The 23241-nt window shown below is 46.6% G+C and overlaps 1 protein-coding gene across 3 annotated transcripts in view; it reads left to right on the forward strand.

Annotated features, from left to right (window-relative positions):
• Window positions 1-23241, forward strand: part of ZBTB46 (zinc finger and BTB domain containing 46) — a 458767-nt gene that overhangs the window by 406753 nt on the left and 28773 nt on the right. For 2 of the 3 annotated variants that reach the window (XM_033963290.1, XM_033963291.1), the window contains exon 4: window positions 8110-8285. In XM_033963290.1, the coding sequence (XP_033819181.1) occupies window positions 8110-8285 (176 nt within the window). Of the gene's footprint in view, window positions 1-8109; window positions 8286-23241 lie in introns of those variants that run through there. The other variant, XR_004541092.1, reaches the window with a different exon arrangement.

The raw sequence follows: 23241 nt of genomic DNA on the forward strand, positions 1-23241 counted from the left end.
TTCTGTGAGGGTGGAGGTTACACTCAGAGTCCGTCTTACTGGCAGTCCGAAGATCTTCAAGTCTGGTCATTTTGGAGCAGTTCTGAGGCAAAAAATCCTTTTCTTCTATTCAGCTGCAGTATACAGAGCTGGCAGGCAAGCACTTCAGAGACTGTACACCTTCATTATTTCCTAAAGGAGCTTCAGGGATGGTCTGTGGAACTCTGTAAAATTCATTTTTGAGAGTTTCTGAGGGTAGGGTTCAGGTCTTCCACTTCCCCAAACCCCAAATCACTATTTTTAGTTTTGAAAAGTGCTTATTTTTACTGTTTTTGGCTCCAGGCGCCATCTTGGATTTTTATCTAAATTTTTTCCTAAGCTTGATTTCTGCCTCAAAACTGCTTGATTTTGTTGAAAATCGATTAGGATGAACTCCTCAGCCCCTAATCTGTTGACTACTTATGTGGATTATGTCAGATTGGCGCTGGAACAGCATCTGTGTACTGCGTGCCACTGCACACTGGGGGAGGGGGCAGGAGCTTCGGGATTCACCTCCTCTGGGTCCTCCAGGGCAGGGGAGCTGGTTTGGGTCCGTGTTATGGGCAAAAGGTTTCAACCAGGGACCTTTCTAGACATTGATGCCAAACGTCTACATACCAAGTCTGGGGACTCCTTTGTTTTGGCGTGGGAGACTCAGTGAGACCCAGCAGTGGCCACAGACAATGTTCCCTCTAAGGATTGATGAGGTGTGTGCAAAAAAAAATATGCATGAGCGACAAGTTACATACTCCACAAATTTATGAGCAGGCGCGGAGGACGAGTGCCCGTGAGATTGTGGGAGGGTTAAATACTCAAAACTTGAAGAATAACAATTTACTTAAAGTTTTTGCTTCACCAGCTTTCTGGTATCTTTACATACAGTGGTTTACCTAGCATATGTAACACCCGGGGCCCATCATTTTTTTGCACCTCTCCCCCCCCCCCTCTGTACGAAAAACATGATTTTTAGTAACAAGCCACACGTCACACATGAGTACATAGGAAAAGGCAGCATCTTACATATTGTAAAACTTTACCCATTGTAAAACTAAACAAGCCAGACCAGCACAGATCAATCCTACACCGTCAATCCTAACAGAAAACCATGTCTTTCGAACACACAGAACACAGAAAACACCTTCGCCTAGTATGGAATATGTCATCACAAACTAACCCCCCCCCCCCCCTTTTACAAAACTGTAGTGTGGATTTTAGCCACAGTGGTAACAGCTCTGATGCTCGTAGAATTCTGAGCATCAGAGCTGCTACCACCACGGCTGGTGCTAAAAAACGCTCCACAGTTTTGTAAAAGGGGGGATAAAATAGAAATACACAGCTTCAACGCTCTAGCTCAGGGGTGCCCAAACATTTTGGGCTTGCGAGCTACTTTAAAATGACCAAGTCAAAATGATCTACCAACAATAAAATTAAAAAACAAAAAGCACACTATACGCTGAGAAAATGTTCATTATCATTCCTATTCTGGTTTTTTTTCAAAGAGGTCAAGGCAGATGATTCTAATCATTGTCACCTCAGTAACAACCATACAAAAATAGACAAATATACCCCCCCTTCCTTTTTATTAAACCACAATAGCAGTTTTTAGCGCAGGGAACTACGCTAAATGCCCAGCGCTGCTCTCGACGCTCATAGGCTCCCTGTGCTAAAAACCTCTACTGCGGTTTAGTAAAAGGGAGCCATAGTGCAAAATATAGACAGCATATATAAACTCAGACATATTTTGATCACTAAATTTAAAATAAAATCATTTTTCCTACCTTGTCTGGTGATTTAATGAGTCTCTGGTTGCACTTTCATCTTCTGACTGTGCATCCAATCTTTCTTCCCTTCTTTCAGCCTGTATGCTTCCTCTCCTCCAGACCTCATTCCCTCCCCTAACTTTTTCTTCCTCTCTCCCTGCCCTTTTTTTCTTTTTTTCTCTCTTGATGCCCCCTTTCTTTTTTTCTGTTTCCCTTCTGTCTCCCTGCCTGCCACCTTTCTTTCTTTCTTTCTCCCTACCCTCCACAAAGCCACTGCTGCCACCATCGGGGGAAAGAGGCCCCAAAGCCACCGCCGCGGCTGCCCCAAGAATCTCTCTGCTTCCCACCGTCGGGCCGGCCAGCATTCCCCTGACGTCAATTCTGCCGTCGGAGAGGAAGTTCCGCCCAACCAGGCAGCGATTGCCTCTCCAATGGCAGCCTTAGGGGAGGTGCACAGCCGGTCAGATCCGGACCTGGCTGGCTGTGCACCCCCCCCTAAGGCTGCACCCAGGGCAGACCGCCTCCCCCCCCCCTTGGTACTGGCAGCGGCTCCTCTCACGAATCCCCACCTGCGTTGGAAGTCCGATGCAGTCGGGGATCTTGAGAGGAGCCGCCGCTGCATCTTTCAACTTAAAATACACTAAGGTGAGCAGGGCAGACCGCTGACGCCGCTTCCTCTCACCTCCGCCCGCCCTCGATTGAGCGACACGAGATAAAGTATGAGCGACGCCACTGAAAATAGTGAGCGATCGCTCATGCGCTCAGCTTAGAGGGAACATTGGCCACAGAGTGTGAATTTTCTTCAGATTTAATTTTGCTCCTTTGGAGAGGGATACTTCAGACCCAGCTAATTTGACACAGCCAGCGGGTGCATTGCCTTTCTTCAGACCAGTCATTCTGGTGCCAGAGGTCCCTGTGAAGGAGTCCTCTCATCCAGCTATGTCTGATCTGGACTGCATTGTTTGCCATATGGATATTATGCCTATCCTGTCTCCACTGTTTCTATTTTTGATCCAGCTGGTACCCTTGCCAGGGGCTAGTCAGCACGATGTCTCAGAGAGTCCGGAGACCACCTCATCCACACACTTTTTCAGTCTCTCTCTGTCTACCATTTCATTGCTGATTCCCTGAAAGAGCTTAACTTGGACTCTCAACATTCTATGTCTCAGTATTTGTCATGAACTGTTATGTGCTCTCCCTTTTTTCTGTCTCATCCGCAGCTTCTCGGTCTGGTGACTGAACAGTGGGGTATCCCAGCCAGCTCTTTCTGGCTCTCTAAAGCTATGGCTAAGCTTTGTCCACTGGCTTCTGATTTTCAGCAGCTTTTTGAGTAGCCCAAGGTGGATTCTGCCATGATGCAGGTTACTAGGTGCACAACACTCCCTAATGATGGTGTAATGTATAAAGACTCCGTAGATCGCAGTGTGGATATTCTCTTGGAAGAGCTTTTTGAGGTGGTTTCTTCAAGTATCAAGGCTGTGGCAACAGTCTTATTTGTGGCGTGTGCTTATTGCATGAGATTGTGCCGGGTACCTTTTGGAGGGGGATGTCTGTCCCCAGCTAGTGATAGGTGTGGGTTTTATGGTAGAAGCTCTTGTATTCTCATCAGCGTTCTCAGTAAGGTCTGAGCTTACATGTCAGCACACCAGCCTCTTTGGATCCATCTGCCTCCAAGGCCAGGTTCAGCAGACTTCTTTTCTAGCATCAGCTTCTTTTTGGGAAGGATCTGGATGACCTCATGGCCAGTGTTGCTGATCACTGCCCTAAATCTCTCCCTGTGAACAAATCTCGCTGGACTTCAGGAGGGGACTGTAGTATTTTTTGTCCCTCCTGCAGAATGGGTCTTGAGATCCTTGGGCTCTTCCTCCCAGAGATATTCCCAGGACAATTCCAATTCCAGATGTCCTCAGGCATCTGGCTCCCGTGCTGCTGCTGTCCTTTAAAAGCCCCAGTGACGTCAGAAGTCAGGGAGCCGACTCTCCATTTTACCAGGAGTGGGCTTGAATATGTTTGGATCAATGGGTGTTGGACATCATACGGGACAAACCCATTGCCAGCAGGGGTTTTGTTCCTATGAAGAATGTGAAGGTTAGACAGCCCCAGTGCAGGAGAGCTGACCAGGTCAGTGCCCTGGAACATGCAGGCGATGACTAGCCCTGAAATAGCCAGGAAAGCTTGCACTCTTGTAGAGAGCCTTTAAATCCTGGCAGGAGACTTTCACCTGAAATGCTTCCTATTCCTTTAAGAAAGGAGCAGGGAAATCTGACCTCTGGCATACGTAAGCAGTTTGCTAGAGAATTTATTCATCACCCCCCAGCCAGGCAGAAGAGGTGTGGTTTTGAGCTCCTTAAATGGAAGCCGGTGAAAGGATCAGAGAGAGAGGTGCCCAGCCAAACGGTGAGAGGCTGGAAGTTGATTCTGCCCCAGCCCTGAAACAGTTGAATAACATGGAAGCCATGGATTTACAAGCAACAGGGAATGAACCAGAACCTTTTGTGGAACTGATGGAAATCAACTGCTATAAAAGTGAGTGTGCTGAGTTGTGCTATTAACTCTCTGGGGAGGACATTGCCTTGAACTATGTTTTTGTTTTTTGAGTATTTTTACCTGGAAGAAAGTGGCTTGTTCTGGCAGGAGCAAAACTGCTTAGGAACTGAGACATTTGTGAGCTAGTAGGTTTTACTTTCAAACTAGCTCAGGGAAAACTTTGGTTTTTGCTTACATAAGAATAACCTTACTGGGTCAGACCAATGGTCCATCAAGCCCAGTAACCCGTTCTCACAGTGGCCAATCCAACTCACTAGTACCTGGCCAAAACCCAAGGTGTAACAATATTCCATGCTACCGATACAGGACAAGTAGTGGCTTGTTGGTTGGGGTTTTGGCACTGAGGTACGTTTGAACGGAGGCAGCTAATTAGGAGCAGTGCAACAGCTGTGCCTGGAAGCCGTTCTGAATGTTGGAACAGCTTGTGCCTCAGAACTGTTCTTTGTATGACTACAAGTTGCTGGACTGTAAGACTGAAGTTTATATTTGACCCTGTTGCTTCACTTACCACCAGAGAGAGTTATTTAAACTCTTTTGGCAGAGAAGCTGCCTGAATGCAAAGCCCGTATAAAGGGGCAAAATAACTTGCTAAAACTAAGCATTGCTACTAGCTACCTTAAGAGAACCTGCCTGATAGTATTGGTATACTGTACCTCTCTGTATCCAGTGTCTTTACCTGGCATAGTGCTGGCAAAGAAGTTAAGATTTTTGGAAGTTTATCTAATTGCCACAGCTGAGGTGGCTGTTGGCCAGTTGCTGGAGGAAAAGCTGTATATTGGTTTACTGCAGAAATTCTGTGCTTGTGTTATTTTTGAAACAGTGGAATTGTTCTGTGTGAAACAGGGTGCTTTGAACCTAAACGCAAAGTCTGGTCAGTGGCCAAGAATAATAAATCTTTCTAAGAACTTGAAACTTTGGTGGAAGTTTCCTTCTTTTTGCTGGAAAGGGAAGTCCTTACCCAGAATACTGGGGTATAACCACAGCATAGCCGTTGACAGGCCTGAAGGGTAACCCAAGCTATAGGGGACACGCTGAACCAGTATTTTGACGCAGCCCTGGTGGTCTGCGCTCATCAGAGACCCTGGGTTGTGACAAGGGACACAAGATAGACTTCTTTTGCCTCCTTCTGTATCTTTCTGGACTCTCCGGCAAGTTAGCCAGGAAAGGAGTCAAAAGTTTGTGCTACCTTGCAGCTTCTCTTGAATATCTGAGCAAAAAAAAAAACATTCCAGATGTTGAATCGGGCTCAGGCTGCTACTCCTTATACTTCATCGTGCCAAAGAAAGGCTCATAGGAGTGGAGACCTGGTCAGTCAATCGTGTCTAGCGGATTCCTCATTTCCGCATGGAACCCTCGCAAATGGCCATAGCTGCTGTCTCTCCCGGGGAGTTTTTAGCGTCCTTGGATCTCACGGAGGCTTACCTCCATATTCCAGTCTACCTGGAGCATCACAAGTTTCTCCATTTCCTTGTTCTGCAACATCATTTCCAGTTCGTAGCTTTGCCTTTTGGGCTTGTGACAACAGTCCACACTTTTACCAAGGTGATGGTAGTTGTAGCAATCTTTCTCTGCAGGCAGGGTGTCCAGGTCCATCCTTACTTGACAACTGGTTGATCTGGGCTCCGTCTTGTCAGGAATGCAAGTGAGCGGTGGAGACAGTGGTGTCTCTGCTACAACACTTGGGTTGGTTTGTCAGCTTCAAGAAGAGCTAGTTGACATTGTTGCAGGCCTTGGAGTATCTGGGCCTTCTCTCCAACACCATTCTGGGACATGTGTTTCTTCTCGAGCCACGCAGACTGAACCTTCGGAAACAAATCAGAGAACTCCTAGATCTTCTGCAGTGGCCTATCTGGAGGTGGTTCCTTGAGCCAGACCTCACATTTCCTCTATAGTAGTCTCCGCAGCAGCATCCCCCATGCTGGTGGTTCTGGCTTTCCTTCAGGCAGGCCTCCCTTAAGGTTCTGGTAGCAGGCCTTTTGTACTTCCGAGCAAATAGGCGTTCCAGTTCGCTTACTGCTTATCCCGATTTGACCAGGTTTTTGAGAGGGGCGTGTTGTTTGCGACCTCCCTTGCATCATCCTTTCCCTACACGGAATCTTGATATTGTTCTGCAGGGCCTTATGGAAGCCTCATTCCAGCCACAGAAGGATGCTTCACTTCTAGATTTGACAGTCAAGACTGTTTTTCTGGTTGCCATCGTCTCAGCACAGCGTATTTCAGAGCTTCGTGCTCTTTCGTGCAGAGATCCCTTTCTATGGATCACGGAAATGGGAGTGGTTCTTTGTCCAGTACCACTTCTTCTGCCGAATGTGGTTTCTGATTTCCATGTCAACCAAAATGTTCATTTGCCTGCGTTTCACTCTATGGGATCAGAGCAGAGAGATCAAATCTTACGCAAATTGGACATCAGGATAGTCTTGCTCAATTATTTTAAGTAGACTAATGACTTTCTGCTGTCTTACCATCTCTTTGTCCTGGGTACTCTGTCTTGGCAAGGTAGGCCGGCTTTTTAGACCTCGATTGCCCGTTGGATTCATATGGCCATTTCCATGACTTACATCGCACACGGCAAGCAGTCACCAGTTGCTCTTAAGACCCACTTGACTAGCAGTGATGCTGCCTCATGGATGGAGTCTCATGCAATTTATCTAGATGAAATTTGCTGGGCAGCTACTTGGTCCTCTCTTCATACGTTACCTGGTTTTCCGAGTGAATGTGGCAGCTCGTTCAGATGTCACTTTTGGAACCTCGGGGTTGGGGGCAGGCTCCTCTGTCCCTTCATAGGCGCTGCCGTTGCTTTAGTACATCACCTAGAGCATGAAATCCGGAAGGGATGTAACAGATTGCAAGATTAGGTTTTTACATTCAATAATCTTCTTTCTGTTAGTCCCTGTAGGATTCCGTAAGGCCCGCCCTCTCTGTGTATGCTCAGTTGTTCAGAATTGCCTGCTTTCTTTCTACCTCTGTTGTTCTCCTTACAAGTTTACAGATCTTCCAGCCTCTCGACTGATTCTGTGGGGAGTTTGCAGTTCTGTGAGTATGCATATTACCAATGGCTGTTTCCTGTGGGTGATCGTTATACAACGCAGGTTAGTTCTACATTGTTCTTTAATGGGGGGGGGGGGTTGTGTTGCCTTTTGCCTGTTCATTACTTGTTTTTATAGTTTGCAGAGCAGACTATAACAGAACATGTAAGGGCTCTAACTCTCTTTCTAAGGTAGGAGGAGCACATGCTCATTAAAGTGCTTGGATTTCTGTAACTCCCGGAATATGGGAAGGGATTGAACACAGAGTATGGAATCCTACAGGGACTAACAGAAGATTATCGAAGGTAAAAATTTAATTTTTCATTATAGTCCCTTGTGCATCTTATTTCATCCCTATGGGCCACATGACACTTAGCACGTGCTACACTTTAATAAAAGGGCTGCTTAATTGCTAAACTGTATGGAGTGTACTCATCCTCCATCAATTAAGCCATCTCCTTGTAGCTAATCAAGATTTAGCTACTGGGCCTTTGGTTCTAGTTATTCATCCTATATTGTATCTTTGGTTTAATGGAGAAGGTCTGTAGGATAGGCTTGAGCTCAGTTTTTCTCTTTCATCTTTATACTTTTGAGCAAGCTGATAATGTATGAATGTTTGTACAAAATCAGCAGTGTTGGTGAAAGTTAAGATGTATGCCAACCCTGGTGTTCTATAGATAGTACAAGTATATTTTGCAGGTAGAATGTTGCAAAAAAAAGTACTATTCTGTAAAACCTTTTTATAATTTCTGTTCTAGTAAACGAATTCACCGTGATCAGGAAAAAATTTAAGTGCCCATACTGCAGCTTCTCAGCCATGCATCAGTGTATTCTGAAGCGGCATATGCGCTCCCACACTGGAGAAAGACCATACCCCTGTGAGATCTGTGGCAAAAAGTTTACTCGAAGGGAGCACATGAAGCGTCACACTTTGGTAAGTCTGAGTGTTTTTACCCTTTATCCTTTTGAAACTGTAAAAAGTCCTTCAATGGAGAATATGGCAAGGAATAATAAACATTTCCAGATATAGACTGTGCAATACATATTCTCTGAGGACAAACAGGCCTTCATATTCTCACAGCTGGATGACATTATCCAACAGAGCCCAACACAGATGCTTGCTAGCAAGAAGTTTGCAAAAGTTTCTAGCAGCACCACACTGTGCATGCCTGCCCAACATACGAGTGCAGGTCCCTCAGTCTTCGTTTTTCCATGGAGCAGAGAGGTGGCATTTTGGTGTTCGCTCACCTTGGGGCGGTTTGTGTAAGTAGTGCCTTCTCATTTGGGTTTTCTCTTTAATTTTCTTTATTTTTGTAAATGGTATCTTTAGATTTTTGCAGCTCTATGTGTTCGGGCCAAGTGGTCATTACCCATCACAATTATCCCGAGGTACTTCTGGTCATCTTCTGGGCTCTTCTAAACCACAACACTGTTAATATTCTGTTAGAACACCTTACCAGGTTCCTTCTGCCAGGTCCTCCCTGACCCTCACTGGCCCTTCAGATCTTCTCTGGATCCTCCCTGACCCTCATTGGCCCTCTGGATCTTCTGGCAGCTTCCAGTACTATTATCGGTCTGTCTACCAGTCCTGCCAGTCCCTCTGCCAGTTACTCACCAGACCGTTGGCCAATTCTCACAGGGCCTAAAGGCTGCTTCCTAGGGGGTCCTCAGATGGCTCCTGGTGCCATTTACCGGTCTCTGCTGGTTGCCACTGGTCCCCCTGTTGGTCACTTGTCAGTTCTGACTATTCTTGTGGGGTCACCGCTGGTCCTTTACTCCCCGGCTTCTTGGGTCCCCACGGGTCCTGGATACTTCACCAGACCTACTGCCAGTCATCAAGCCTGAGCCCCCCTCTGGACTTCGGGCCCTCCGGCTACTCCTTCCAGGCCCTTCCTAGCAAGTCTCTCTCTGAGGGCTCTTCTGGAGACTCCTTCCAGTCTCTCAACCACTCTTTGTGAGGACTCTCCCAATTGCTCACTCCGCTGGTCACTACAGATCTACCAGGCCCCCTGTCAGTTGTCAAGTAACTTCACCTTGAAAAAGCATTGTTATGCAAAACATGTTGGTGATATCTGTCCCTGATTCCAACCACAATGAAAACAGCTAAGTACTAACAATAATTTATTAAAATTTATAAAATTTACTAGTACGTCTAAATATACAAAATATACAAAACACTTAATGAAATATTGAATATTGAATAAAAATATAATGATCCCATGACGACAGAACACATAAAGCTCTGTGTAGTGAAAACTCATTGAATACAGAGTGGTGTTTCTGAGGATCAAATGATTCTGGAAAGGTGATACTGTTTGGGGGGATATTTGAATTTAATGTCCTCTTTATGTTATAACTGAAGAGTTTAACACCTTAAATGTTCATCACGAAAGCGCTGTTATATTGATATTCATCAAATTTCATGGCACTTAAATTTCACATCTTGTTTCAACATTCCATGTTGCAGCAATTTAGTACAGCTTCGCCTGAGACGATTCCCTATCTACATGTGGCTCTACAAGAATCCACTGATCACTTAAGATCATTTATATCACATATCAACTTAGTTGGATCTAGTGGGTTTACCCGCCAGGCACACGGCATGGCTAGGGGCCTCAGGGAAGATCTTCATGATAGACTGGCAGAGATTCCCTCCTTAGGAGACAGATTTTTTAGACATAGAGTGCAGACCACTGTTTTCTGACTTCAGAAACATTCTACAGCCAGTCGCGAGCTTTCAGCTTCTCTTCTGATCTTTCTTCAACAGTTCCATTCGCTCAGTTCCTTGTCTCCTGCCTCCTCGGGTCACTCTCTTCTATTTCGAGATGAGTCTCAACAGTATAAGGGCCTTCGGGGTGCTGGACGGATCACTAAATAAGTGTCTTCCCACTCTAGCCTTGTCGACTAATCAGCAAGCAAGGCTCTCAGCTGTGTACATGTTGAGCAGTGAGCTCAGCACGTAAACAGCTGAGAGCCTTGCTTGCTGTTCCCACCACAGGATCAATTAGCAAGGCTCTGTGTGCATGCTGAGCTCACTGCTCAGCATGGCTGTTTCCACCATGGCGCCGGACTGGTTTCTTAGCTGCGTTGGAATTGGCCTCAGTAAGTCGAACCCTGCTTCCAAAGCCTTCCATCCCCGTGGGAGTCCTGTGGGCTAGAGGGGGTTCCCCGTGGGAGTCTCTTGGGTCCGGGGGGATCCCCGCGATCCCCGTTCCCATGCAGACTTCTATGACAGAGTGCTTTGAACCACTGGGTTCTGCCTCTCACTTTTCTTTCCTAAATAATGTTTTCCTTGTAGCACTCACGTCAGCTAGAAGAGTAAGTGAGCTTCAAGCCTTAGTCACCTATTATCTGTACTTAGAATTTTTTCCAAACAAGGTGCAGCTATGGACTCATCCTACGTTCCTGCCTAAGGTGGTTTCAGATTTCCATCTTACCCAAACCATCACTTTGCCTTCCTTTTTCCCAACGCCACATGACTCTGAGGCAGAGGAAAGACTTCATTCCTTGAATTGCAGAAGCGCACTGCTTTTTTACCTCGAAGCAACTTCCCATCTTTGGAAATCTTCTCAATTATTCATTTCCTACAATCCACTTACCTGTGGTCAACCAGCAACTAAAAGAGCCATTTCATCGTGGATTTCATGTTGCATACATTTTTGCTACACAAGAGCTCAGCTACAGCCCCCTGCTTCAATTGGAAACTTAAGATCCATTCCAATCCAGGACATTTGCAAAGCAGCTACCTGGTCCTCTGTACATATTTTTGCCAAATATTACTGCTTAGACCAAAGTTTTAGCTCAAGATGTTCGCTTTGGACAGTCAGTTTTGCGTAACCTATTTTCATTATAGACTATTTTCCACCTCCCATACGCTTCTTCAGCTTGGGACTCACCATCAAGTGGGACTGCATATCCCCTGCCTGTCTCTGGAGAAAGCAGGGTTGCTTACCTGTAACAGGTGTTCTCCATAGACAGCAGGGGAATGCAGTCACACTTGATGGTGAAGTCTTTGACTGAGCCTAATGACATCGGTACTCTCCCCTAGCTTACTGAGCATGTGCAGAATTGCCCTACTCCACGAGCCCTCTCCCCATCTCCTGTCAGTTTCGTTTCTAGCTATAAAAGAGAAGACAAGGGGATAGTGGGCGGGCAAGTGTGACTGCATTCCCCTGCTGTCTACGGAGAACACCTGTTACAGGTAAACAACCTTGCTTTCTTTGCCACATAATAATCCTCTATAATAAAACTCTAAGCGCAAATGCGCACTTAGGAGGCCGTGATCCCTGACGCCGTGCTGTGTGCTTCCGTGGCCATGTTCGATTTGCGTTCTGTGTGCTGTGCGTTGGCGTGAAGTGGAGGAGTGTGTGGCGCAGTGGTTGGATCTACAGCCTCAGCACCCTGGGGTTGCGGGTTCAAACCCCGCGCTGCTCCTTGTGACCCTGGGCAAGTCACTTAATCCTCCATAGCCCCAGGTACGTTAGATAGATTGTGAGCCCACCGGGACAGAGAGGGAAAATGTTTGAGTACCTGATTGTAAAAACCGCTTAGATAACCCTGATAGGCGGTATATAAAAACCTAATAAACTTGAAACTTGAAGCGCGCGCGGTGGTTTGAGCGGCACCGAGAGCAACGGCTCCTTCGGCCTGGACAAAGAGGACAGGGTGCGGGTGCTGCGAGGCAGCCGTCTGCTGCTGCATAGGGAAGTGGAGGGGGAGAGGGAAAGGGGGCTGCTTTGGGGGGAGGGGTGTGCTGGGGGGCAGGCAGCAATCTTGGTTTGCTCAGGGGGGGAGACAGAAGGGGGCCACGGAGAGACAGGCAGGCATGGCGCAACAGAGAGAGATAGGCAGGCAGGGGGCCAGGGAGAGAGTCAGAAAGAAAGACAGACAGCGGCCAAAGAGAGAGAGAGAGAAATAAAGACAGACAAACAGCGGCCAAAGAGAGAGAGACAAAGAAAAGACAGACAGAAAACAGCCAAGGAGAGAGAGAGAAAGAAAGAAAGAAAGGCAGACAGAAAGTGGCCAAGGAGAGAGAGAGGTAAAGAAAGACAGGCAGACACATCTATTCTAGCACCTGTTAATGTAACGGGCTTAAAAACTAGTAATAATAATAATAACTCGGCCCTCAGCTACAGACAAGGGTTGACGCAGATGACCCGTTTAGTAATTTCGAGTTTACACCCAGCGGTGTCTACTGCGAGCTATCAAAGCTTAAGGTTAACAAGGCAATAGGGCCTGACAACCTACACCCCAGGGTGCTCAGGGAGTTGTGTGATGTCTTGGCGGAACCGCTATCCGCGCTCTTCAATCTCTCCCTTAGTATGGGTAACGTCCCGTTGGACTGGAAGACGGCTAACGTCATTCCACTCCACAAGAAAGGCTCCAAGATGGAGACAGCAAACTACAGACCGGTGAGTCTCACATCAATAGTGTGCAAACTAATGGAAACTCTAATCAAACGCCAATTGGATACGATCCTGAACGAGGAGAATCTACGGGATCCCCATCAACATGGATTTACTAAGGGGAGATCCTGCCAATCCAACCTGATCAGCTTCTTTGACTGGGTGACGAGGAAGCTGGATGTTGGGGAGTCACTGGACATCGTATACCTGGACTTCAGTAAAGCATTCGATAGCGTACCACACCGCAGGTTGCTGAGCAAGATGAGTTCTATAGGATTGGGCGACACATTGACGAAATGGGTTGGGAACTGGCTTGGAGGTAGGCTTCAGAGGGTAGTGGTGAACGGCACCCCCTCCGAAATGACAGACGTAATCAGTGGAGTGCCGCAGGGCTCGGTCCTGGGCCCGATCCTATTCAACATCTTTATAAGAGACTTGGCAGAAGGGCTGCGAGGTAAAATAACATTATTCGCCGATGGCGCCAAACTAAGCAATGTAGTGGGCAAAAGCGCAACAGACATAAATTCAATGTCCGACAACATGATGCACGACCTACTCCTACTGGAGCGCTGGTCTAGGTCCTGGCAACTCAGCTTCAATGCCAAAAAATGCAAAGTCATGCACCTGGGCAGCCAAAATCCATGCAAGACTTACACCCTTAATGGCGAGATCCTAACAAGAACTGAAGCAGAATGAGACTTAGGGGTGATCGTCAGTGAGAACATGAAGACTGCCAATCAAGTGGAGCAAGCTTCATCCAAGGCAAGGCAAATCATAGGTTGCATACGCAGGAGTTTCGTCAGCCGTAAGCCTGAAATCATTATGCCATTGTATAGATCCATGGTGAGGCCCCACCTGGAATACTGTGTGCAATTCTGGAGGCCACATTACCGTAAGGATGTGCTGAGACTGGAGTCGGTCCAGAGAATGGCCACCCGGATGGTCTCGGGACTCAAGGATCTCCCGTACGAGGAACGGCTGGATAAGTTGCAGCTGTACTCACTCGAGGAACGCAGAGAGAGGGGTGACATGATCGAGACATTCAAGTATCTCAGGGGCCGCATCGAGGTGGAAGAAGATATCTTCTTTTTCAAGGGTCCCGCGGCAACAAGGGGGCATCCGTGGAAAATCAGGGGCGGGAATCTGCACGGGGACACCAGGAAATTCTTTTTCACTGAAAGGGTGGTTGATCGCTGGAATAGTCTTCCACTTCAGGTTATTGAGGCCAGCAGCGTGCCTGATTTTAAGGCCAAATGGGATAGACACGTGGGATCTATTCACAGAGAAAGGTAGGGGGGAGGGTCATTGGGGTGGGTAGACTAGATGGGCCGTGGCCCTTATCTGCCGTCTATTTCTATGTTTCTATGCGGTTTACAATGATTAAAAGATGGTACAACTTGAGTGGAATAAACAGAGTTAAGACCTAGTGATTAACAGCTATTGATTAACAGTTATTTTGGAGTAAAAATTGTACAGGTCAGCTGCCTAAATACTTACCCTGAGTTCTGGAAGCCTAGCAAAGATCACAGTTTGAAACCTCAGAGATGATTACATGTCAAGTGAGAACATATTCCAGCAGCCCAGGGCATAGAAATATGCACTCATACTAAGCCATTATGTTTGGACTGCCTACATGATAGTGCTCCAGTGACCAAGGACAATCATCCAGCTCAGGAAGCAGAGTTGAGATGTAGGAGATAGCTACAGAGTTTTACTAAGAGCTAAGAACAAGGATTTACAGTAGCAATTAAACATGAGGATATGGCAGGGAGCCACATACAATGTTTGTGAGACAATATGTCCCTTCTCCCACTCCCTCCAACTTTGTCGATGATCTCTTGCAACCTCTTCCTACTGCTGCTGCTGTTATACTTTATGCTCACATAGTCTAGTGCTCATTTCTCTCTCCTGTGAGGTTTAATGGGAAATAATCATTTTAATTTTTGTCAGGAATTGGAACAGTGATACTCTTCATTCCCCTTCAGTTCAATTCCTGACCATAGAAACATAGAAGATGACGGCAGATAAGGGCCTTAGCCCATCAGGTCTGCCCACTCTACTGACCCACCCCCAAGTCTACTATCCTAGGGATCCTACTCCTGGTGACAGGTTCCCTTGACTTAACCCTCTAAGGGATCCCACATGGGCATCCCATTTGCTCTTAAATTCTTGCACGCTGTTTGCCTCGATCACCTACACCGGGAGCTCGTTCCAAGGATCAACCACTCTCTCGGTGAAGAAATATTTCCTAGTGTCGCCATGAAATTTCCCGCCCCTGAGTTTGAGCGGATGCCCTCTTGTGGCTGAGGGTCCTTTGAGAAAGAGAATCTCTTCTTCCATCTCGATACGGCCGGTAATATACTTAAACGTCTCGATCATGTCTCCTCTCTCCCTATGTTCCTCGAGTGAGTACAGCCGCAAATTTTTCAGCCTTTCCTCATACGATAGATCCTTGAACCCCGAGACCAACCTGGTGGCCATCCGTTGCACCGACTCTACTCTCAGCACATCTTTTCAGTAGTGTGGCCTCCAGAATTGCACACAGTATTCCAAATGAGGTCTCACCATGGTTCTTTATAATGGCATTATGACTTCCGGCTGACGAAACTCCTGCGGATGCAACCTAACAACTGTCTTGCCTTAGATGAAGCCTTCTCCACATGATCAGCAGTTTTCATGTCTGCGCTGATGATCACTCCCAAGTCTCGCTCTGTCGAAGTTCTAGCTAAGGTCTCACCATTCAAGGTGTAAGTTCTGCACGGATTTCTGCTGCCGAGGTGCATGATCTTGCATTTCTTAGCGTTGAAGCCCAGCTGCCAGGTCGAGGACCAAAGCTCCAACAAATGTAGGTCCTGTATCATACTATCGGGTGAATTGCTGTCTCTCACTATATTGCATAGTTTGGCGTCGTCAGCGAATAACATTATCTTCCCTTGAAGCCCCTGAGTTAGGTCCCCTATGAATATGTTGAAAAGGAGCGGGCCCAAGACTGAGCCCTGCGGTACTCCACTGATCACCTCTGATGTTTTAGAGAGGGTACCATTAACTACCGCCCTCTGAAGTCTGCCACTCAGCCAGTCATTGACCCATGTAGTTAGTGTTTCTCCCAGCCCCATTGATTTCATCTTGCTCAACAGCCTGCGATGCGGGACACTATCAAAAGCTTTGCTGAAGTCTAGGTATACGACGTCCACGGATTCTCCCAAGTCTAGCTGTTTTGTTACCCAGTCAAAGAAGCTGATGAGATTGGATTGGCAGGACCTACCCTTGGTGAATCCGTGTTGACTGGGATCCCGTAGATTCTCCTCATCCAAGATTGCGTCTAATTTACGTTTGATTAGTATTTCCATGAGTTTGCATACTATTGATGTGAGACTCACCGGTCTATAGTTTGCAGCCTCTGCCCTGTAACCCTTTTTGTGCAGTGGAACAACGTTAGCTGTTTTTCAGTCTATGGGGACTCTCCCCGAACTTAGGGAGAGATTGAAGAGTCCTGATAGCGGTTCTGCCAGGACATCCTGGGGTATAGATTGTCCGGTCCCATGTCTTTGTTCACCTTGAGTCTTGCCAGTTCGTAGTAGACGTCGCCAGGTGTGAACTCGAAATTCTGAAACAGGTCTTCCACGCTGGGCCTTGCCTGCAACTGCGGACCGTGCCCCGGTGCCTCGCAGGTGAAAACCGAGCAGAAGTATTCATTCAGTAGTTCTGCTTTATCGGAATCTGATTCTGCGCAGTTCCCATCTGGTTTTCTAAGGTGTACTATCCCGTCTGTGTTCTTTTTCCTATCACTAATATGCCTGAAGAAGGATTTGTCCCCTTTCTTCATGTTCTTTGCCAGAGTCTCTTCCACTCGAAGTTTGGCCTCCCTGACTGCCGTTTTGACCGCTGCAGACCTCGCCCTATGTTCTAGTTTAGCTTCCCTAGTCTCCGTTCGTTTTTAGGAAATAAATGCATTTTTCTTCTCCTTGAAGAGGTGCAAGATTTCTGCGGGGTTTGTTGTTTCTCCGCCGTTGGCATTGAGAGGGGCTAAGAGAAAGTAAGTTTTAAAAAGGAGATTTCCGGTTCATGGAATTTCATGCTTCCTTAGCATAAGAACATAAAAATAGCCTTACTGAGTTAGACCAGTGGTCCATCTAGCCCAATTTCCCTTTCCCCATCCTTCTACATTCAAACTATTTATTAAATTTTTTCAATAAGAACATACAAAAGCAGCAGAAAACATATACAGGTCAGGAGAACCAGGAAAGCGTTAACATATGTCAGGAAAATTGTCCATAATCGCATAAAGAAAATACAGAGAGGATACTGGAAATCAGCATTTCCCCATCCTTCTAATGAACTATCTTATTTATCCCTGTGATTGTAAGGTTGGAAGAAAAGAACAGATACCCAAAACAGATCCATCTCAATTAGCAAAAAAATACATTACTACCCAGTGATTCTTGGGATCGCTCAAATGTGAGAAACATCTGCAGGGCAGGATTAATCAATAGGCCAAGTAGGCACATGCCTAGGGCCTGAAATGGTCAGGGGGGGCCTGATGAAGGAGGGCATCAACATTGTTTTTTCCAAACGGCGATGGGCCCCTCCAGCATCGATCGGCAACGCAGGCCCCCCCCCCCGATCGGCAACATGGGCCTCAGCCCAATCGACAAGGCAGCCCCCGCCCAATCGACAACGCAGCCCCCCCCCCCATCGACAGAAAGTAAGACAAGCCAGCAACGCGAGTAAGAAAGGCAACAGGAACTGTAATTGTGCAAGTGGTGCTGCTTGCCCAAAGCTTCCCTCTGATGCAGCTTCCTATTTCCGCCTGGGTGCATGATGGGGTGGGGCAGGGAAGGGGGCCCAGTGTACTTGTGTGCCTAGGGTCCCTCGACAAATTAATCCTGCCCTGAACATCTGATAAATTCAAATTATGCCTCAAAAATCTGAAAATACTTTTCTTTGCTTGCTCTTGATTATTTTTCATCCTAGTTTCACCTCTTCTGCCACTTCCATCCCTCCAACCTGATCCTCTCTTCTCAGAACCCTGCTCTTTGAACACTACACAGTTTTATTTATTTGTAACTTTTTATTATCCCAGGACAAGCAAGCAGCCTATTCTCACATATGGGTGACGTCATCCACGGAGCCCAGATGTGGACAGCCTCGCAAGCAGACTTGCTTGTAGAAACGTAGAAGATACCTTAAACTTATTCCTATATCTAATTGGAAGCCAGTGCAATTTGCGAAAAGAGATGAAGCCCTTTCAGATTTTCTAACCAAAAAGATTAGTCTAGCAGCTTTATTTTGAAACAACTGTAATCTGTTTAGTTTGAACCTTTTCAAATGCTCCATAGTAGATAGAATTGCAGTAATCCAAATATGGCAATACTATTGATTGACAAAGTACTCAAAAACTGGATTTTGACAAGATAGATCTTATAACTCTCAGTTGTTAAAGATGGAAAAATATTTTTTTGAGAGCATTCTCATATGATTTTAATTCTAAATCAGAATCCAGGATTACATCTAAGATTCTAGATGTATTATCTATTCTCAAAACCACTAGATATTAACTTCATTTCATTCATACAGATACTCTCATAATTTCCAAAACCAATAAGCTTTGTCTTAGCTGTATTAAATTTTAAAAAAAGATTTTCCTAGCCCAATCGCTAACTTTGCTTATAACTTGACTAATATATTCTGAAACATTTATAATCACTTCCATAAATGGACAAAGTAGAAATATATTTGCATAAATATATACTGTTTAGCCTAAATTTGAAAAGATTTTTCCTAAATCACTCATATGTTAATATTCTGTCCCCATTTTATGTGGGCAGTTCTCAGTTTCTTGTATAAAACAAGTACAGTCAATCCTCGGTTTGCGAGTTTAGCGGTTTGCAAGTGTTTTGCAAGATGAGCAAAACACTCAAGCAAATTCTGCGTCGCAAACCGAGCATTGACTCGATTTGCGAGTGCCCCCCCCCCCCCCGTGAAACTGCATCCCCCCGTTCGCAAATGCACACACACCCCCGTGAATCAGCATCACCTGCCCATCCAACCACAAGTCCTTACCCCGATCTGGCACTGGTACGTCCTGCGAGTTGGTACTGCGTGCCGGTGCCAGAACGGGGTATGGACTTGTTGGGTGGGCGGGCATTTGCTGGCGGTGGGGGGGGGGGATGATGCCGGTTCTCGGGATGGTGGAAGCATGCCAGTGGCCTCAGGGGTGGGAGGGTCTTTATGGGATGTGATGGGGTGAGGTGAAGCAGCACCAGCGGCCTCAGGGGGTGGGGGAACCAATCAAGCGAGTTTCCCTTTACTTTCTATAGGGAAACTCGCTTTGATATATGAGTAATTTGGTTTACGAACATGCTTCTGGAACAAATTATGCTCATAAACCAAGGTTCCACTGTATATGAGTGTTTGTTGTTAAATGTGTAAGCAAAGTGTGCTTTGTGAACTCAGTTTCCCAGAGTGTTTAGCTACTCCCAGAGGGTGTAACTAGCTTTATCCCAGGACAAGCAGGCAGGTATTCTTACATATGGGTGACATCATCGACGGAACCCAGATGCGGACGCCTCACAAGCTTGAAGAAACTCGAAGTTTCGAGTCGCCCGCCCGCGCATGCGCGAGTGCCTTCCCCCCAGCACAGGGCGTGTCTCCTCAGTTCTCAGTTTTCTGTGGAGACGAGAAGTCCATCTTTGATTCTCTGCGTTTTAACTTTATTCCTTTGTGTCTTCTCTCAACCGCGGTTTATGGGTTTTTTCCTCACGATTCGCTGTTTTTAGTTTATTTCTTTTATTTTTTTTTTTTTTTTTTTTGTTTGAAATAATTTTTATTAAGCAGAAAAGCATTGTACAGCCAAGACAAAACATTTCAATACAAGCAGGACTAAAAGAAAAAATTTTTTTCTTCTTCCGTTCGTTTTCTGGAACAGGCCGCTCGGCCGCAGCCCGAGGGCTTCGATTTTGTGGGGGCTATTTTTCCTTCTATGTCAAGGCCTGCCACGGGCTTCAAGAGGTGTAGCAAGTGTCAGCATGCGATCTCTCTTACAGACCCTCACAGACACTGCCTCAAGTGCCTTGGGCTGAAACATTATCCTAGGTCGTGCCTGCCTTGCCAAACACTTCAGCCTCATGCTTTTAAGCGTCATTGCATTTTGGTGGACAAGCTCTTCGAGATGGAGTGTTCTACAGATCCCTCAACTTCAAAGGCGTCTTCGGCCTCGACTCCCACCGAGGCTCCTGCGCCTACTGCTTCCACCTCGAGCCTCATCAGACCTTCGTCGTTTGCAGCGGCTCTTGCTTCGATGTCAGCTGCTGTAACTTACCCTGTTTCCTCAGGTCAGATAACTCAACAGTCGGTTCCGCCAGTGGTGATTAAAGTGTCTAAGACTCCCAGGTCGAAACACACTCATACTACCTCGAAGGAACCTCCAGCCAAAGCAGCTGGTCCGGTTTCAGATGCAGATCCATCCTTGCCGGCTTCTTTCCAGACCATGTTACAGAAGCAGTTTATTTAGTTCCTTACTAACATGGGACCCAAACTGCTTCCTCTTATCCAGCCTGGGCATTCAGCAGACTCCCGCGAGGTCGAGCCGCTTCCTTTGCCCCAGTCTGAACTTACACACTCTTTGCAGGGAGCAGAATCTCTGCGACTTTCTGGTCTGGCATCCAAGCACGTAAAGCAAGAAGCAGATTCTTTGTGAGTGCCTCGACGAGAATCCTCACACTCTTTGAGAGTCTTTGAGAGTGCATCGAGGTTCCTCCACCAAGCCTCTGAAGCTTTGATCTACAGCCTCTAGTCCTATACATCGGCATCGGTTGCCCACGTCTCCGAGGCGAAGTCTCCTCGATCCTCGAGATCTGGTTCCAGACACAGTTCTCACTGACATTCGAGGCCTTCATCGAGGCATCCTTCCAGGCATAGTTCTTCTTCTCACGACAGACCATCTTCCCCGAAGCCTCGATCTACTCCAACCTCGACCAGACCACCGACTCCTCGCTCGAGGTCTCCGATGCCAGACCTCGAGAATGTCCCGGTCTCGATTGCCTCGTCCAAGTCACCGGGTTCCTTTGATGCCTTTTTCCCTGCCCAAGCTTCATCTTCGACACAGGCTGCCTCGACATCCTCGAGTCCTTCTCGAGGCAAAGCATTGGCAGATCAGCTATCTTTCTCGTCTTTCCTGCGACAGATGGCTGTAGATTTGGATATTCAATTGGATACTGGCTCCAAATTTTCTAAGGAGTATCTTGAAGTCATGCATCTTCCTCAACCTCCGGCAGAGTCTCTTAAGCTTCCACTTCATAAGCTTTTAAATCAGACTTTTGGTCGTTGCATGGAAACACCTTTTTCCATACCGGCTGTTCCAGGCAAATTGGACTCTAGATATAAGATTGTGCATCGCAAAGGGTTTGACAACTCTCAGTTATCTCATCAATCCCTGCTCGCCGAGTCCTCCTTGAAAAGGTCCCATCCTTCCAAGGTTTACGCCACTGTCCCTCCTGGAAGGGAAGGGAAAACTATGAACAAATTCGGATGTCGCATATACCAGAATGCTATGATGTCCTCTGAAGTCCTCAATTATAATTTTCAATTCATCACTTACTTTGAATTCCTTATTTCTCTTCTACCAAAGTTTTTGAATTATTTGGATAACCAAATGCATTTTGAGTTTCAGGAAGTCATTGCTTCTTTATCTCAATTACGTCTGCATCTCCTCCAATCATCTTATGATGCCTTCGAGTTATCTGCCCGAGCGGCTGCTTGCTCTGTAGCTATGCGTCGTCTTGCCTGGCTTCGTACCATTGACATGTACTCTAAGCTTCAAGACCGCTTGGCTAACATTCCTTGTGAGGGCAACGACCTCTTTGATGAATCCATCGAGGCAGCCACCAAGAAATTATCTGACCATGAAAAATCATTTGCTTCTATAGTCAGACCTAAGCCAAAGCCAGCTCCTGCCAAGCCTGCATGCCCTGCTCTTATCTATCAAAGGCATTTTGCTCCAAAGCCGGCTCCTTATACTCGCCCTCCTCTGAAAAAACAGCAACCTCAAAAGCAACAAAAACCCCAACCTTCTGCTGCACCTAAGGCTTCTCAGCCTTTTTGACTGTTTACAACAGAGCATAAACTCCACCGTTCTGTCTCTGTCTCCTTTTCCCCCTATAGGAGGTTGTCTCCATCATTTTTACAACCGATGGACGATAATTACATTCGACCTCTGGGTACTTACCTTCATCAGAGAAGGATACTCTCTTCATTTCACTCAGGTTTCACCAGAGCTTCCTCCAAGAAAGTATGCTTCCAATCCATCCCAGACCGCCCTTCTTCTTCAGGAAGTTCAAGCTCTGCTTTCTCTCCATGCCATCGAACCAGTTCCCTTGGAACAGCAGAACAGGGGGTTTTACTCCCGTTACTTGCTTGTTCCGAAGAAGATGGGCGATCTGCGGCCCATTCTGGATCTCAGGGCTCGCAACAAATTTTTAGTCAAAGAAAAGTTTTGAATGTTGTCCCTGGCATCTCTTTATCCCCTTCTCGAGCAGAACGACTGGTTATGCTCTCTGGATCTCAAGGAGGCCTACACTCATATCCCCATTCATCCGGCCTCCCGCCAATACCTCAGTTTTCGGGTGGGGAATCTGCATTATTAATACAGAGTACTACCCTTCGGCCTGGCTTCGTCTCCCAGAGTGTTCACCAAGTGCCTGGTAGTGGTAGCGGCAGCTCTCCGAAACCATGGTCTTCAGGTTTTTTCCTACCTCGACGATTGGCTCATCAAAGATTCCACATCTCAAGAGGTTATTGTAGTGACCCAACGGACTACCTGGTTCCTACAGAGTTTGGGATTCGAAATCAACTTTCCCAAGTCTCAACTTCAGCCCTCTCAGAATCTACAATTCATTGGAGCTGTTCTGGACACTGCCCAACTCAGAGCATTCCTTCCACAACAACGTCTGGAAGCTCTTCTTCAACTCTGTCATACAGTGTCTTCCCGCACTTCCATCTCAGCGAGACATATGATGGTACTTCTGGGTCACATGGCCTCCATAGTACACGTGACTCCTTTTGCCAGACTTCACCTCAGAATTCCTCAGTGGACCCTGACATCTCAATGGACGCAGGTTTGCGATCCACTTTCTCAACAAATAACAGTCACTCCTTCCTTGAAGAAGGCTCTCCGTTGGTGGATGGTCTCTTCCAATCTTTCCAGAGGCTTGCTTTTTCAAACGCCCCCTCATCAGAAGGTCCTCACGACAGACTCCTCGACCTACGCTTAGGGAGTTCATCTCAATGGTCTCTGTGAGTGTTTATTCAAGTTATTAAAGAAAGTTGTTCAAAGACCTACAGTCTGGCTGATCGCACTAAGGTTACAGAAATAGGGGTTAACTGAATGGGAGCCTCAGACAGTTGCCAACCTAACTCGGTGAGTTGATCAGTGCCTGGCCATTTTGAGGAGTCCCTACTTTACAGCTAAATAAAGGAGGTGATAAG

The sequence above is a fragment of the Geotrypetes seraphini genome, chromosome 11 (assembly GCF_902459505.1).
Source record: "Geotrypetes seraphini chromosome 11, aGeoSer1.1, whole genome shotgun sequence".
Classification (NCBI taxonomy): Eukaryota; Metazoa; Chordata; class Amphibia; order Gymnophiona; family Dermophiidae; genus Geotrypetes; species Geotrypetes seraphini.